General features: G+C 40.1%; 1 protein-coding gene across 7 annotated transcripts in view; it reads left to right on the top strand.

Moving 5' to 3' along the window:
* arhgap23b (Rho GTPase activating protein 23b) overlaps positions 1 to 15,907 on the top strand; it is a 517,086-nt gene that overhangs the window by 61,274 nt on the left and 439,905 nt on the right. For 5 of the 7 annotated variants that reach the window (XR_006369244.1, XM_044102016.1, XM_044102012.1 and 2 more), the window contains exons 3-7: positions 7,868 to 7,898; positions 9,383 to 9,478; positions 11,905 to 11,983; positions 12,060 to 12,120; positions 13,361 to 14,759. Coding sequence is in view for 6 of the 7 variants with exons in the window: in XM_044102016.1 (XP_043957951.1) it covers positions 7,868 to 7,898; positions 9,383 to 9,478; positions 11,905 to 11,983; positions 12,060 to 12,120; positions 13,361 to 14,759 (1,666 nt within the window). In the remaining variant the exon portion in view is untranslated. Of the gene's footprint in view, positions 1 to 7,867; positions 7,899 to 9,382; positions 9,479 to 11,904; positions 11,984 to 12,059; positions 12,121 to 13,360; positions 14,760 to 15,907 lie in introns of those variants that run through there. The other 2 variants (XM_044102015.1, XM_044102018.1) reach the window with 2 other exon arrangements.

Below are 15,907 nucleotides of genomic sequence, written 5' to 3' on the forward strand. Positions count from 1 at the left end.
ATTCTGTTCCTAATGTTTATGGACAGAATTTCTAGGTGCAGCCAAGATGTTGAGGGGGTTGCTTTTTGGTGGCCTTGGGATCACGTCTCTGCTTTTTGCAAATTATGTGGTCCTACTGGCTTCATCAAGTTGTAATCTACACGGGATTTGTACAAGTCATGAAAAACCTTGGAAAGTCATGAAATGTCATTTTTCCATTTTCAAGACCTGGAAAGTCATGGAATTTCATTTCAGGTCATGGAATGTCATAGAATTTGCAAATAAGGGCAAAAAATGCTGTTTTTCTCCCTGTGGTGCGTGTGTTTCTGTGGTTCTCGTCTCTGTGTCGGACACCGAGGACACGGTATTCTATTTCAAGACTGGTCAAGAACACAATTGTGGAAATGTCACTAAATTGCCAGCATATTGTCCACTTTATTTGTCAACATCCTTGTTTTCACTGTATGCAAAGCATACTGATTCAAATCCAAGAAATAACGGGACTTACTAATTACGTGTTAGTTACCACTGTCATCCCTTTTGACTTGCACGCGGCTCTACAAGACAGGGCTTTCCTCAAAGCGAGAGAAGATGTCTCTAATCGCCAGTAATAAGCGATAAGCATCAGTGAGTAATTTCTCACAATGGCGGACAAAAGAAAATATGGCATCAGAGCACAGGAAAGAAAAAGAAGAGTGCGACAGAGAAGTGATGAAGAAAATATCCAAGCTAACAGGGCTAGGGGATAATCCGTGCTTATCCTGCGCTTCGGGTAAAAACTGAAAAGTTCATTTGGGCTTACTGGGCTGATCAAGAAGCAAGGAGCTGTCAAAATATGGATGTTAATTTTAAAGCATAGGAACAGGTTTACAAAAAAATCAAGAACGACTCTTCTCCAGATGACATTTTGAAAGCCATCTCGCTAGTGCTGAGTACATCCAAACACAGGCTGATTTATCCTCCATCCGCCACAGCTGTTTTTTGCTTAACATGTCGTATTTTTACTGGTGCTGAAAGTCAGTGATGCTTTGAAACGCAACAGAATGATTGAAAGAGCCAGGAAACAACGAAAGTCACAGAATAGGATTGCGACTGCTCTGCTCACACGCAAACTTAAAAAAGCAGAACCAGCTTTCTAGTGCGTTCACACTAAGTGCATTTTGAGTATCAGACGTGTCTGATTTACATTCAAAGGATACGTCCACCTGTCAAATATGAAGACATATTCAAGACGTTCAAGTACGTCTTTAATAACTACTAAATATATTTTCTTTGCAGTCATGGTCTTTACATTGATTACAGTGATCAACTGGTCTGCAGACAGATCAAAAAGAAAGCAGTGGTGAACTGATTGCATTTTTTTGTCCGATATAAAAAAAACAACTTGCTGAATTTTTTTTGTTTGTGCGCAAAATATAGCAAAAAAGTCACTAATTTTAAGTGATTGTTGTAAAAAGCATGCAAATGGAGGATTAGGGTTAGGTGGGCAGGACTGTCCATTAGCCCTTTCTCCTGGCAGAGCAATGGGATACAGTGTCTGATTACTGTATAGGGCCTGCACATTGGCTCAAGCCCAGGGGCCCACACCCTCCTAATTTTGGCCCTGTGTTGCAGGTATGATAGTACTATGACCAAAGTCTGCAATGTAGTGATGCAACATTCATGAATGAGCCAATTCTTCTGAACGGCTCTTTTCTATGATTAATAGTAAAGAGTTCTTTACTATTGTTCTCACTGAGAACCATTCTTTGTTTTTGTAATGCTATGCGCACACTTCATTCTATTACTAATCTAATTTATGAACAATATATATTTATTTAATCAAACCTCCGATTAAAAACTAGCGGTGTTGCGGTGTGTGTGGCTGTCTGTTCTGAACTGTTGTAGAAGCAGTTAATTCTACATACATGTACAATCTTTTGTTTGCATTACTGCTTGTCACTCTCCAAGGTGTTAAAAGGAGAGGAGGTAAAGAAACAAGATTTGGTGGAAATAACTTTATTGGTGCTGCAGGTCACCAACACACCGACACTCGTTTCTTTACTGCAAAGCACAGCAGCCGGCTTTATCCCTTGGCCACTTCCACCCACACCAGGTGAAAGGTTGACAAACAGCAATAAATCATTACAAACCCAACACAAAATAAATGGTACAAATAAATATTTACATGCATGCAAATTAGAAACAACTAATCCTAAAGTCAATCAAGAAATTAAATGAAACTTAATATAACTTCAGAGCATTACCCTACTTAGCTCACATGGTATGCTCCAGGAGCTTTTTAATTGCACCTGGAGTACTTCTCCCTTTCTTCTCCACCCCTCTAAGGAGACACACCAGAAAGGAAAAACCCAATTAACCCAACAAAAAAAAAAACTAAAATAAAGAAATGAAACAAAAAGTATTTCTTCTGTAAATAAATATCAATCAATACGGATGGAGTTCCTGGTCTCCATCACACTGCTAATATGCTTTTGTTTGACAATATCATCATATGATTCCTCATATGTCAGGTATGAATAGACAGTTTTCAATTTCTACTTGGCTGTGTGGGCTTCATTTTTTAATTTTTGTCATTTTAGTTTCCTCCCCACTTGTCTGCACATTTACATGTTCACCATAATTTAACTTGGTGGGGTAAGGTCTTTCAGTCATGCATTTTTCTTTATGAACTTGTTGTACGTGGTTCACACAACAGGTTGAACCATGTACCTGGTGGTTTGTGGTTCATGGAAAATTATACTGAAGGGGATGGAGAGTCATGGAATTTTCTTTCTAAATACCAGTAGGAACCCTGTCTACAGCTTTCAGAAGAACGGCTCACAGAAGTGTGTGAAGCTGCTGGGGTGAGGATCAGTGCCTCATCAGGCCTTCAAAAGCATAGCAACTTAGGGGGGGGGAAATAAAAACGTCTTATTTTAATAGGCTCTAATTTTGAAATTAAACATCATTTGTGGTTGACATTTGCTGATTGTGTTCTAGAGGTGTCCCTCTGCTACCCAGAAGTGAGAGAAGTCCATGGAAACGGAGAGTTTTTCAGCATTGCTTAATGTCCCCAATTAATTCCGCTACATTATTTGTTTTTGTAACTGCATAAATTGTCTAAACATGAAGCCTCTGGAAATCTACTTGCAGTAGATCAAACATGAACCGGATGTGAACTTTTACTCTGAAAGGACCTCGTAAATTAGGGTGCCATAACGTCTTGTGCCGTGGTGTATGTGAAAATTGAGTACGGGCTGGCTTTACTGTCACTTTTGAAGAGGCAGCTAGCTTTACCGCAGAACTGGGGCAGCGCTAAAGAGCCTCATGCAGCTCTAGAATCACAGGTTGGCGACCCCAGGTGGATCAGTCCTGCAGTGAAGCAGGCGCTGCACTGGTCAGTCGTGGTGAAGAGAGCCGAGTTAAAAAGCAAAATTCTTGATTTGCTGGTTGATCTATGTTCCTCTATATATTATAATCCAATATTGGATTTCTCTATTTAATGAGACTTATTAAATAGATTAAGTAGACTTAATCTATTTAATAAGTCTCATTAGCAGGTATCCATTAAGCCCACATTTCTGTATTAACTATTTTTATGTAGTGGTCAGATAGCATAGAATAGAAGTACTTTATTCATCCCAGCAGGGAAATTACTTCGCAGTTGCAGTATAGAGACAAGACACAGTAACAACTAGTTGTAGATAAAATTAAATAAATATAAAATGCTACAAATTGTAAAATTGTAAAATGCTGTAAAATATAAAATGCAATTTAAGAGCAGTCCTTGCAGAGATTCAAAAAATGCAGATATGTATATGTAAATATATGTACAGCAAGTGTACCACAGTGCAGTTGTGCAAAATTGGGCTGATTAGTGCAGAACAATGATTTATCTTTTATTGTACAGTAAGATTTCATGTGGCAGGAAGGATTTCCTGCATCTGTCCCTACGACAGCGGAGCTGGAGCAGTCTATGTGAGAAGGTGCTCCGCTGTCTGTCCACTATGTGGTGGAGAGGGTTCTGTTTATTGTCCATGATAGACAAAACCTTCTTCAGTGTCCTCCTCTCCACCACAGTTTCCAGGGACTCCAGATGTAATATCTGTCCATCCATCCAGCCATCCTTTTTCTTTTCCAGGGGTTGGTTCATGGAGATGTAATATTTAGACATAGACTTATGTTGTCATTGCACAAAGACATGACCGTAAAAGTGGCAATGAAATGTCATCTGTTGTCCACCGGAGCAGAGGAAAATAATCTCAAGTGTGCCTATAAATTGAGGCCGGCTACACGGTGGGGCGAGAGGGGACAAATGTCCCCTCAAACGAATGTCTTGCCCCCTCAAATCAAACCTCTCACAAATAATGGAACATCTCACTTGAGGTTCTGCTGCACACCGTGCTGAGCAGACTGCAGTCTTCTCCTGTATCTGCAAATCCAACTGTACAGCTCAAACTCAAACCCCTTTACCGTTAGTGAACAGCCAATCAGTATGCAAATGAGCCTAGAAGTAGCCTTGAAACGTAAAAGTCACATGAGCAAGATCCCTGTGCTGACAGTCACAGCTCGCGAATTATGACTCCCATTGATTTTATCTGTCAAGTTGTCTAAATCTTAAATGTACGCTTTTATATAAAAGGAAAAATGGACGCAGTGTTTTGCTAACACTACGACAACTAGAAAACAAGGTCTAAGATTATCACGTTTCACAGGTCAGTAATCAAAAAATGGAGAGGGAGAGCGAAGTAGGTCAGTTATGTTAGCTTGACTCTAACAACCTTAACACGTAGATGTGCTGTGCAGTTGGGTTTGCTTCGGTTCGGTTAAATTAAGGTGACACACACAAACTCTCTGACAGATCATTGGTAAAGGAGGTGTTGAAATCAACTAGTCAACCACCGTTGTGTTCAGATGATCACTTATTAATAGTAAAAAACTGTAACAATGTGGAAGTCAGTAGAAAAAGACAAAAAAATAATTTGAGTCTTGTTTTATTCTCATTGTTTATTCCAATCAAAACCAAAAATAGAATGAAGTAAAACCGTTGGTGTCTTCTCACCTCACCTTCTCCCCATCACAATAAAAGTATACATTCGAGTGTGAAATATATACATTTTGTACGCCACAACGGACTGAATGTTTTGTTCTTTGTGTGGAAAATGTTTGCATGTTTTTGGTGTTGAATCTAGGGTTGCTGTAAAAGAATATTTTAGTCTCTCTCTCTCTGTCAGTCACTCAACAACAACTCATAGACAGAAGCCCACCACAAATAATAACCCGGGCGGAACAGAGTGCGCAAAATAATGAAACATAATTTAGCAAAGCATTTCCTAGAGGAATTTTAATTATCAACGTACTTGAATCAGTTAAGGAATCATTACAGCCCTAGTTGAATCCTTAACGTAATCTCTGCTCTGTCATCCAGTGGATTTGTTCACTTGGTTGTTATGGCAACTGATCTGCGTGTAGCACAAAGCCAACTCAAAGCGGAAAAAATAAGACTAGCTTAGTTTTGAATTGTTCTTCATCGGTTTTTCTACAGTAGTTCTCCTTTTTATTGTTCTGCACTGCAGCCACTGTAGTTACTGAAAGTTCAATAAACAACCAATACTGGGCTAGATGCCTTTTGTTTGTACAACATTGCAATACCCACAACAGCCCTGATAAAATTTGTTTTATAAACCATCTCCTACAGCAGAAATTATGTAAAATAAATAAATAAATTTATTAATGAATTAATTTAATTAATATTATAACTATTGAAACTATGCAATAAATTACATGGATTATATCGAAATTGGGTGATAAATACTACTACGGGGTATTTAATGCCCTTTTGGCTACCAGGTATAAATTGTTATTCAGTCTGTTTGTTCTTTGCTTTAATGCTCCTGTATCTGCAGCTAGATGGCAGCAGTTAGAACAAATTGTGACCGGGGTGTGAAGAGTCTTTTAAAAAGTTCTTGGCTTTCCTGACGCAGCAGGAACTGTGGAGTTTTTCAAGAGAAGGCAGAGAGCAGCCGATGGTCTTCTGGGCTGATTTTACAATTCTCTGGAAAGTGTTTCTCTGTGTGTGGTTCACCATGCTGCACAGCAGCACAGAGACAATACCAAATGATACTTTCAGTAGATAATCGATAGGATACCAGCGGTTTTTGAGAAATATTGTTGCTTCTGAGGACTCTCAAGGAAATAGTCTCTCCTGGGCCAGTTCTGTAGTTCTGTGGTGTTTACATCCCAGACCAAGTTATCCATGATGTGAACTCCCAGAAAACAGAAGTTTGACACCCTTTCCACAGGCTCGCCGCAGATATTTAGTGTTTGAATATCTCGTTTCCTTCTCCTAAAATCCACTATATCTCCTTGGTCTTGGCTGTGTGTAGGATCAGCTGGTTGTGCACCATGCTGTCAGTTGCTCCACCTCGTTCCTGTAGGCAGACTCATCCCCCCGAGATGAGGCCCACTACAGTTATGTCATCTGCAAATTTAATGAGAGTGGTTCTTTGATGGACTGAAACACAATTGTGTGTGTACAGCGTGAAGAGCAGAGGGCTCAACACCTAGAGGAGAGCCAGTTCTGATGTTGTTGGCTGAAGAGTTATGGGGACCCATTCTGACTCTTTGCTTGCAATCTGTCAGGAAGTCTTTAATCCGGCAGCAGGTGGAAGAGGGGATTCCTAGGTCAGCCAGTTTACACACTAATCTGTCAGGGATGTTAGTATTGAATGCCTAGCTGAAATCAATAAAGAGAATGCATGTGTATCTTGGTGCTCCAGGTGGGACAGGACAGCATGCAGGACAGTGACAATGGCATCTTGAGCTAAAAATTGCATTTATATGTGTTTTTGCTATGTTAAAGTGTAGACTCTAATGTAAAGTGTGCTACATTCCTGAGCAGCGGCTGGTTCAGCTAACTAAAGGGAAGTTAGTGCTACATGGATTAATGTGTGAAATAAGCTATTGATTTCTTGTCCTGTGACCTCTTGCTGGTCCTTCAATAACAGCTTAGAGCACAGGAAGCTACACAGGTCTCATCCAGTAGCCAAGGTATAGAGCAGAAGTCCCCACTGCCCCTGCATGTTGTTCCCTTGCTGCTGCACACCTGGCTAAAATGAATGAGCGATTAACTAGACGTGCTTCTTGGCAGCTGAAGGAGGAAGAGCTGCTCTCTCTTGTCCTTACTGATAACTTTGCTTGAGTTATTTTTAAAGTGACAGTTTTTATAGTTATATTTTACTTTTTCAACATTATAACTGGATTACTTCAAACCTAAAGGACTGAGGGATTTTCTTACTTTTATTTTTACCTTACTTTTCTCCATCTCCAATTTGAACCAGGACAAAATGCCTCCGGCCGACCCCAGAGACCTCAGCAGTATTATACAATGACTTCAGTCTAGGAGAAGCGGCATTTAGCATCTATGCACCACAAATCTGGAAAAAACTTCCAGAAAACTGCAAAACAGCTGAAACACTGACTTCCTTTAAATCTCAACTAAAAACCCACTTGTTCAGAGTTGTATTGGACAAATAATCAATTGCAAGTTCATTGACGGAATCTGTCTTGATGTTGTGTTTTTGTTGTTGATTCTATGTTGCATTGTGTTTCTGTGTCTGAAACACAATGCACTTTGAAATGCCTTGCTGCTGAAATGTGCTATACAAATAAAATTTGATTGATTGATTGATAGCAATCTAAAGCATGCTGAGGAAGTAATGCAATCATCTGAATCGGTTGTGCTGGAGTAGGGAAACATCTAAACCATGCAGGATGGTGGGCCCTGAGGACCAGGGTGGGAGCCCACTGGTGTGTAGCCCCAGGTGGAAAATCTGAGCTCAGTAGCAGCTCTCTGTGTCCATCCTGCCTAATGATTTTTTCTGTCTTTCTTTTTACTTTCCCACAGGATGAAGAAAATGAAAATTTACCAGGAAAATGTGAGTGTTTTATGTCCTGTTATCTTAAACAGCATCAACTTTATTTGGTGTTATGATTTGGCGCTAACAAGCTAAGGCAACAAGCGCCGAAACCTTTATTTTGTTTAGGCACAAAATAACGCATGCACGTTATTTTGCACATGCAGCTCTTAATAACTAGTATTATTATATAATCACTGTGTATTTTTCCACCTCAACACTCTCTGGTTCTGAAATTTTCTATCATTTCCTAAATGATAGAAAATTAATGTGAATAAACTTCCTGGTTAAAATAACTGCAACTGTTTCTGTAAATAACCCTAGGTTAAGCTCCTTATTTGTATTGTTGCCTTTATTTTGTTTTGTTTTGTGTATTATGTGGTTGACTTCCTGTTTTTGATTTGATCCTTTTATTTTGATGAGAGAGCTTCTGTTTTTTATGTTGTGGAGGAGCAGCTTAGCAACTGAAAGAATGGAAGACGAGTTGCAACAGTGTTCTAAAAAATGTATCTTATTAGCAGCCCCCTCTATTGAGGCACAAGGTATATTTATTTTGTAAATAAGGATATTTCTAATATTGATTGGTTGGAATTGTGAAATTGCTTTATTGTACTCAAATAATGTATAGTTTTTGAATCAGTTATTTTAGTGGTGAATGTTATTTTTAGTTTTCAAACATTATGGTTATGAGAGCGTGGTTTGTAGCTTACACTGTCTTTTTTTGTGTGTGTGTTTGTGCATGCAGCTCTTACAGTGAAACTCATGGTTTACTTCCAATAAACCAGGCTGTTCATCTGTAAAGCCACAATCTTTCATTTGGGGGGGGGGATCTGCTACGGTTTCTTTTCTAAAACTACACATTGGAGAGCGTTAGCTCTGTTGCTTTGCATCTTTTGTTTGTATCCATCGTAAGGATGAGTTCTTCCGTGTATTCCGGATTCCTCCCACAGTCTAAAAATATTCTTATTGGGTCAGTGGTTTCTCTAAATTGCCCCTTGCTGTGATATTGTGTTGGTGTATTTAGTTGTCTAGTTGTTTTGGTATTTATTTATAAAAATTAAGTGAAAATGCATAATAAACCTTACCAGGAAGACAGCAGCTTTAAATTTGACCCAATTAAAGCAGACATAAATGGAGTTTGGTGTGATGATTTGTTTTTAGCCTTTATTGTCCCCAATAATAATGCCCTACTTCAAATTCAGAAGGTTGTGGAGGTTTTAAACACAATGGAATCAAGTAAAATTGGAGAAAAGAGGTTAAGATGACAGAATGAATTGTTAGTTGTTTACCTTATTATAACTGTGCTACCCATCCGATAATTATTCCTGATCATCTAAGGATGTATGTTAAAACAAACCTGCCTTTCAGAGTCTTACAAAAGCCATAAAAATGTACTTTTCTCCTTTTTAATGAACGAAATTTAACTTTGGTATGTGGGGTTTGTTATGTCTATTTGGATAAAAGTTTTCTGACCTGAAATATTACATGTTTGTGTTTCTTTAAAGTGGAGAGTCAGCAAGCTTGCTTGGAGCCAATGGACACCATTTTTGTGAAAAGTGTGAAAGAGAATGGCCCTGCTCAACAAGCTGGACTGTGTATTGGTAAAATGCATGCATGAACTCACTCCAACTAAAGTCTGAAATAACATTTTATGAATTAACTCTCAAGTTCTTAAATATTCTAGATTTAAGATTGAATAAAAAAAAATTATACAAAACATTTTTCAGGAACTAAGTTCAGTAAATGAAGCACATTAATATAGATTAGTTTCATACATACCGTAATGTTTTCAAGCTTTATTTATTCTGTTATTTTGATTTTCTGCTTATAGTTAAAAACTTAAAATTAGAATATTACTTCAGACTAATAAAAAACATTTTTTTAATCCATAAGTAAAGGATTAACAAAAACGTTTAATACCTGCTTAAGGCCAAGGGAAATCAACTTTATAAGCACTTTAAAAACAGCAAAACTCACCAAAGTGCTGAACAACATTTTTACTTTTAAAAGGTACTTTTAATCTGACAACGAGCTCCATTGGAATACCTCCAATTTATTGCATATCATATACTTTTCAGGTCTGCACAGAGCTGTTGCCTTGCACCAAGAAGGTCCTGGGTTCAAATTCCAGCCTGGGATCTTTATGCTTGGAGTTTGTATGTTCTCCCTGTGCATATGAGTGGGTTCTCTCTGGGTACTCCGGCTTCCTCCCACAGTCCTAAACATGACACTTGATTGATTTCTAAATTCTCTCTAGGTGCGAGTGTGTTTGTGCATGGTTGTTTGTCCTGTCTGTCTGTGTTGTTCTGTGATGGACTGGCGACCTGTCCAGGGTGACCCCAACTCTTGCTCATTGACCTCTGGAGATATGCACCAGCACCCATCATGGCCCCCCTAGGAATAATGAATGGATATACTTTTCAAAATGCATGAGGTTTTTCCTTGATTTTAATCAACAGGTTAAAAGTAAATGACTTTCTAAACAAAAGTGCAGGTGCTGGTCAAAGAGTTTGAATATCACGAAAAAGTTAATTTAAATCAGTAATCCCATTCAAAAAGTAAAATTTGCATATTATATTCATTCATTTCAAATTCCAAAAAGGAATTTCAAGTGTCTTTTATGAGTAATCAAAGGCAACAGAAGCCTACGCTAACAGGCCAGCGTTTTAAACCTTGAAAAAGAGGTTGACTGACATGTTTCAAATGGGTTATTTTAGTGTTGCTAATCAGCTAATTAACTCAAAACACCTGCAAAGGCTTTTAAATAGTCTCTCAGTCCAGTTCTGCAGGCTACACAATGATGGGGATGACTACTCACCTGACGGTTGTCCAAAAGTTGACCTTTGACACTTTGCACAAGAGGGCAAGACAAGCATCATTTCTAAAGAAGCGGGCTGTGCACAGAGTTCTGTGTTCAAGCACATTCATAGAGAGGTGAAGAGGAAGAAAAGATGTGGTAGGAAAAACATGGACAAGCAGTCAGGATAACCGCATCCTGTACGGGAAACAAAACCAATTCAAAAATGTTAGGGAGATTCACAAAGAGCGGACTGCAGCTGCAGTCGGTGCTTCAAAAACCACCACACAGATATATAAAAGACAAGGGTTTCAGCTGCTGCATTCCTTATGTCAAGTCACTCTTGAACAAGAGACAACATCAGAAGCATCTTGCCTGGCTAAAGACAAATAGGACTGAACTGGTGCTGAGTGGTTCAAAGTTATGTTCTTTGATGAAAGTAAATTTTGCATTTCCTTTGGAAATAAAGCTCACAGAGTTTGGAGGAAGAGAGGAGAGGCACAAAATCCATGTTGCTTGAGTTCCAGTCTAAAGTTTCCACAGTTAGTGATGATTTGCGTTGCCAGGTCATCTGCTGGTGTCGGTTCACTGCGTTTTCTGATGTCCATGGTCAATACAGCCATCTACCAGGATGTTTTAGAGCAATTCAGGCTTCCTGCTGCTGACCAACGTTATGGAAATGCAGATTTAATTTTTCAACAGGACTTAGTACCTGCACACAGTGCCAAACTCTACTTGGTTTAAGGTCCATGGTATCCCTGCTCTTAATTGGCCAGCAAACTCACCTGATTCAGAAACAGAGAGGATAGTCAGTATAATGATCAAATGAGAAAAACAAGGCAACAGCAGTAGTCATATATTCTATCTAAAGCAGGGGTCTCAAACTCCAGTCTTCCAGTCGCTGTCCTGCAGTTTTTAGATGAGCCACAGGTACTAAACAGTGGAATGAAATGGCTTAATTTCCTCCTCCTTGTGTAGACCAGTTCTCCAGAGCCTTAATGACCTTATTATTCTATTCAGGTGGTGCAGCAGAGGCACATCTAAAAGTTGCAGGACTGTGGCCCTCGAGGACTGGAGTTTGAGACTCCTGTTCTAAAGCCACCATTTGTAGTTTACTGTGTTGTTTCTGTAGTAATGTGGAAACCATAACAAATGTTCAGTTTTCTCACTTTTCCACCAGATATTCCTGTTCAACCCTTCTTTGTATGTGTGTGCTTGTGGGTTCTCCAGGAGACCGACTGGTGAAGGTTAATGGGGAGAGCATTCTGGGGAAAACCTACTCTCAGGTTATCGCACTCATCCAAAACAGGTGTGGATGTCTTGTTAAGGTTTTGTTGTGTGTTCTAATATCCATTCTTATTGCTGTGTTTCATGTTTTCATTCAGTGAGAACCTTTTGGAGCTCACTATTATGCCAAAAAATGAGGATGTGTTGCAGTTGGTAAGTGTGAGTATCACCTTTCTATTTTTTGCCTTGATTTTCTTTCCACCCTCTGAATGTGTGAAGCCATCAGTTGGCAGAGCTGAAGGAACAACTGGATTCATTCAATGATAGTCAGTGTGTGTTTATCAACAGCTGTTTGGATAAAGAGGGGTAAAAGTGACATCAATACACAAAGTTACCTTTTAATGATTTTTTTTCTACACTGTGCAGTTTTTATTCTATCTTTATTCATTTCTGTGGCTATTATTTGGTACTGTCCACTTCCTGTCATGACAACTTAATTTTTCCACTTGTGGGACTAATAAAGGATTATCTTGTCAGAAATCTGTAAAGAAAGACTGCCGATAATCAAAATTTTAATCATTCATTAATTTTAACATTAAGCAGACAAGACATTTTACAGCATACCAGTTTGTATATTACATCAGAATTAATACCCTCAAGGATAAAAAAGATCAGCCCCATTGCTTCTATGTGACATTTTGCCTAAAAATATAAAGAATAATGGGTTCAGTCTTATGGATGGTAGTTGGGGAGGTAAACATTCCCACGCACTTCATCTGAAGCCAAACAGTTGTTGCGAAGTCACATGGTTTCAGGAGATTTGTATTCGCTCTCACCTTTCATACTCTGCCCAGTTCGCCTGACGCCCCTCCCACAGGTATGTCACACCCCTACTTTCTGGGATTCCCCCTCTGTCGCAGCATCCTCTGTTTTGCTTCTAAGAAACAGCTACTGAGAGCTCCAGACATTCCTTCATGACTTTACATTTTCCATCCAGGAGTTTGTAGCCATTTAACAGTTTTTGCAGGTAATTGGTGAAGAATCGTACAAATGTACATAAGTCCTGATATACATTGAGGATAAATGTTCCTCAAAATAGTGGAAGCAGACTGAAGAGAAATATAAACATTGCTGTCCCCATTGCATTTCTGTGTAAAACACGGCAACAAACCTCTGACCAATCAGAGAAGACTTTGCACTCTGTTGTGCCTGGTGTCGAGTTTGGCAGGCGAATGGTTCTCTGTGAACGGAATGCTTACAGAGAACATTTTGCTTGATCTATTTTCATCGCAAGTCAGCATCAATGAAAGCCAATTTGGACATTCAGATGAAGTATGTTGGGGCCTTAAGAGCCTGGTCAGTTTTGGTTGAACAATAATATTTAATTAAAAGGAAATAAAAAGGAAATATGCTTGTTGTTTATGGTTTTCATTGTGTCCTTTTTCTTACACCTCCTCAGATGTACTCCCAGAATGTCAACTCCAAAGGTGTTAAACCGTACTCAGGTGAGACCCAGAACCCTCCAGAACCTCCACATCTCTGCTCCCTGGCCTCTGGTGTGAGCTCCACCATGCAGCATCCCACTTCCAACCCTCTGGACAACTGGCCGCACAATGGCAGAAGTGCCATCTCACCACTGGACAACCAAGCCCCTGTTACCTCTACCGCCACCTCGGGCCAACCACAAGCTCCAGAGGGTTCCAGCAGACATTTTGCTCCACCATGGCAACACCAGGATGGCAATTATGCAAGCCTGAATGCATTTGACTTCCATTTTGCTAACCATAATGCTGCCATCACCTCTGCAACGCTGCCTCCACCTCGAAGGAGCAGACTGCAGGCCTCTTCACGTGCTCACAGCGATGCACTCTACCACCAGGCTCTGTCAGACTGGTACTACAGCCAAGCAGAGGCAGCAGAACACATTTCCCCCCGACAATTAGGTGTATCTCAGGACTATCTAGCCGAGCCGCACCTGGGTTCGGCACCCAGGCCCAGATTTATACCCAGCCCTATGACCTTTGCAGAACACCACAGAAGAGAAACCTTCCTCCATCATCAGCAAGCAGCAGGTGCTATCCATGACTCCTACTGGCTAGGTGGCTGCGGCACTGGATTGGGTACTGCTAGAAAATCATGCTCAGAGAGTCTGCTGGCAGCCTATGCTGAATATGAGCACAATTATGGCCGCTCCGTGGAAACACTGGCAGAGGCCTCGGCTCTGGTCTCACAACATTATGAACAGACTTCACCAAATTCCCAAATGACATGTAAAAGAGAACAGAAGAAGCAAAAAGCTCCAGAAGGACATGAACATAAAACTACAGTGTTGGCTTCCCCCACCGTGCCACTCGGCCACATGCAGTCAGCTCAGCAGGTGGCGGAGCCCCAAACAAGATGGCTGGAAGAAGAGGAAGTGGTGGGCTACAGAAGCTACAGCCCCTCATTTTACCACGAAGAGGGACATCTCCTCCAGCAGGCCCACTCTTTCAGAGAGCCTACTTACAGTGGCCCTCACCTCAACTGGGGGTCTGGCACCAGAAGAGAGGGTGCCTTTTCCTGTCTCCAATCTACTCCTGCACCTCGAACTTTAGAGGAGAAGACAAAGCAGCTAAGAGATGACAGAGAGGTCATCTCCTCCGTGTCCCCAGTTCAAGAGGTGGTCCTGAGGCAAAGGCCCCCATTTACCTGTCAGACACCCTTTCAGGCTAACTCCACTCCCACCATATCACCGGAAGCATCTGGTTGGATCCGGGCAGCCAGAACAATTCCTGTCCCTCAAGAAACTGGGTCCAGCCGCAGAGTTAATGGTAGCCTTGCCCATGCCTTTAATTCCCTGTCCTCCATTCCTTTCATAGGTTAGTAAGTTTCTCTCTGTCGCAAGCAACACACAGCATTCCATAATACATACAGAAGAATCTTCAAAATGTCCCAGATTATACTTTTGGTCTGTACAGTACATAGTATCTCTGGTCAGCTTTATGTATTGTCTTGTGGCATCCTCCATCTTCAACAGCAACCATGCTGTTTGTTGCTGAAGAATTCTTTATTATTTTTCACCCTATTTACAGTGCTGTAAATATCTATTCTCCACATTTTTTTCAGCTTTTTGGGGAGCCTTAAATGTTTTAGATCAACAAACAAATGTTAATACCAGACAAAAATAACCTGAGTAAAGTAAGCTACTTTCTATACGTCCAATAATTTATTGAAGCTGCGACTTTTATAAAAATGTATTTTTTATGGTTACTAAAACTGTCATATCTTTATATACAGTATCAGACAGATAATCTGCCTCCTCTCTGTGGTCCTACTGCTACCTGCAAAAATACTCAGCTTGGTCAGAAACAACCAGTCAGAGACAGGAGGAGGGCATTAACATGGTCTGTCACACTCTTATTTGCTTTGCAGACAAGTAATTCAGTTACAGCAAAACTGTTTATCCACCATCATCGGGGCCATGTTAATTAGTTTGAGCATTCATGGTAAGCTCCGTTGTGGAGAAGGATGTGTAGTGAAGCAGAGAGCAAAGGGAAGGGAGTGGGCAACAGATACACAAGGGTGATTGACAGCATTAAGGCCTTATTCCTGGCTCGGATTTGTTGTCTCTGACTGAGCAGTGAATTTTTGCCGGTGGCAGTTCGACTACAGGGAGGAGGCAGAGGAGTAAAAAATTTTTTTCACAGATTATTAGTCTCATATTATACTCTCAGAAAAAAAAAAAAAAAAAAGAAACAGTTTGAGAAAGCTTTAAGTAGAAAAGCTATGAAAACCAATCTGGACATAATGTAAAGAAGTACTACCATGAATACTATGGATATCATGTTGGTTTGGTTTCTAGTCGGTTTGCTCTTGGGGTAATCTTGGTTGGGAAGGTTCACCGCTGTTCCATGTTGTCTTTCTTTCTATTAGTATTTAACACCTTAGATGGAGTAGCTTGTCAGCAAACAAGCAATTTCCCCTTGGGGATAAATAAAGTAGATTCTGTTCTCTATTCTATTCTATT

The sequence above is a fragment of the Gambusia affinis genome, linkage group LG20 (assembly GCF_019740435.1).
Source record: "Gambusia affinis linkage group LG20, SWU_Gaff_1.0, whole genome shotgun sequence".
NCBI classification, from domain to species: domain Eukaryota; kingdom Metazoa; phylum Chordata; class Actinopteri; order Cyprinodontiformes; family Poeciliidae; genus Gambusia; species Gambusia affinis.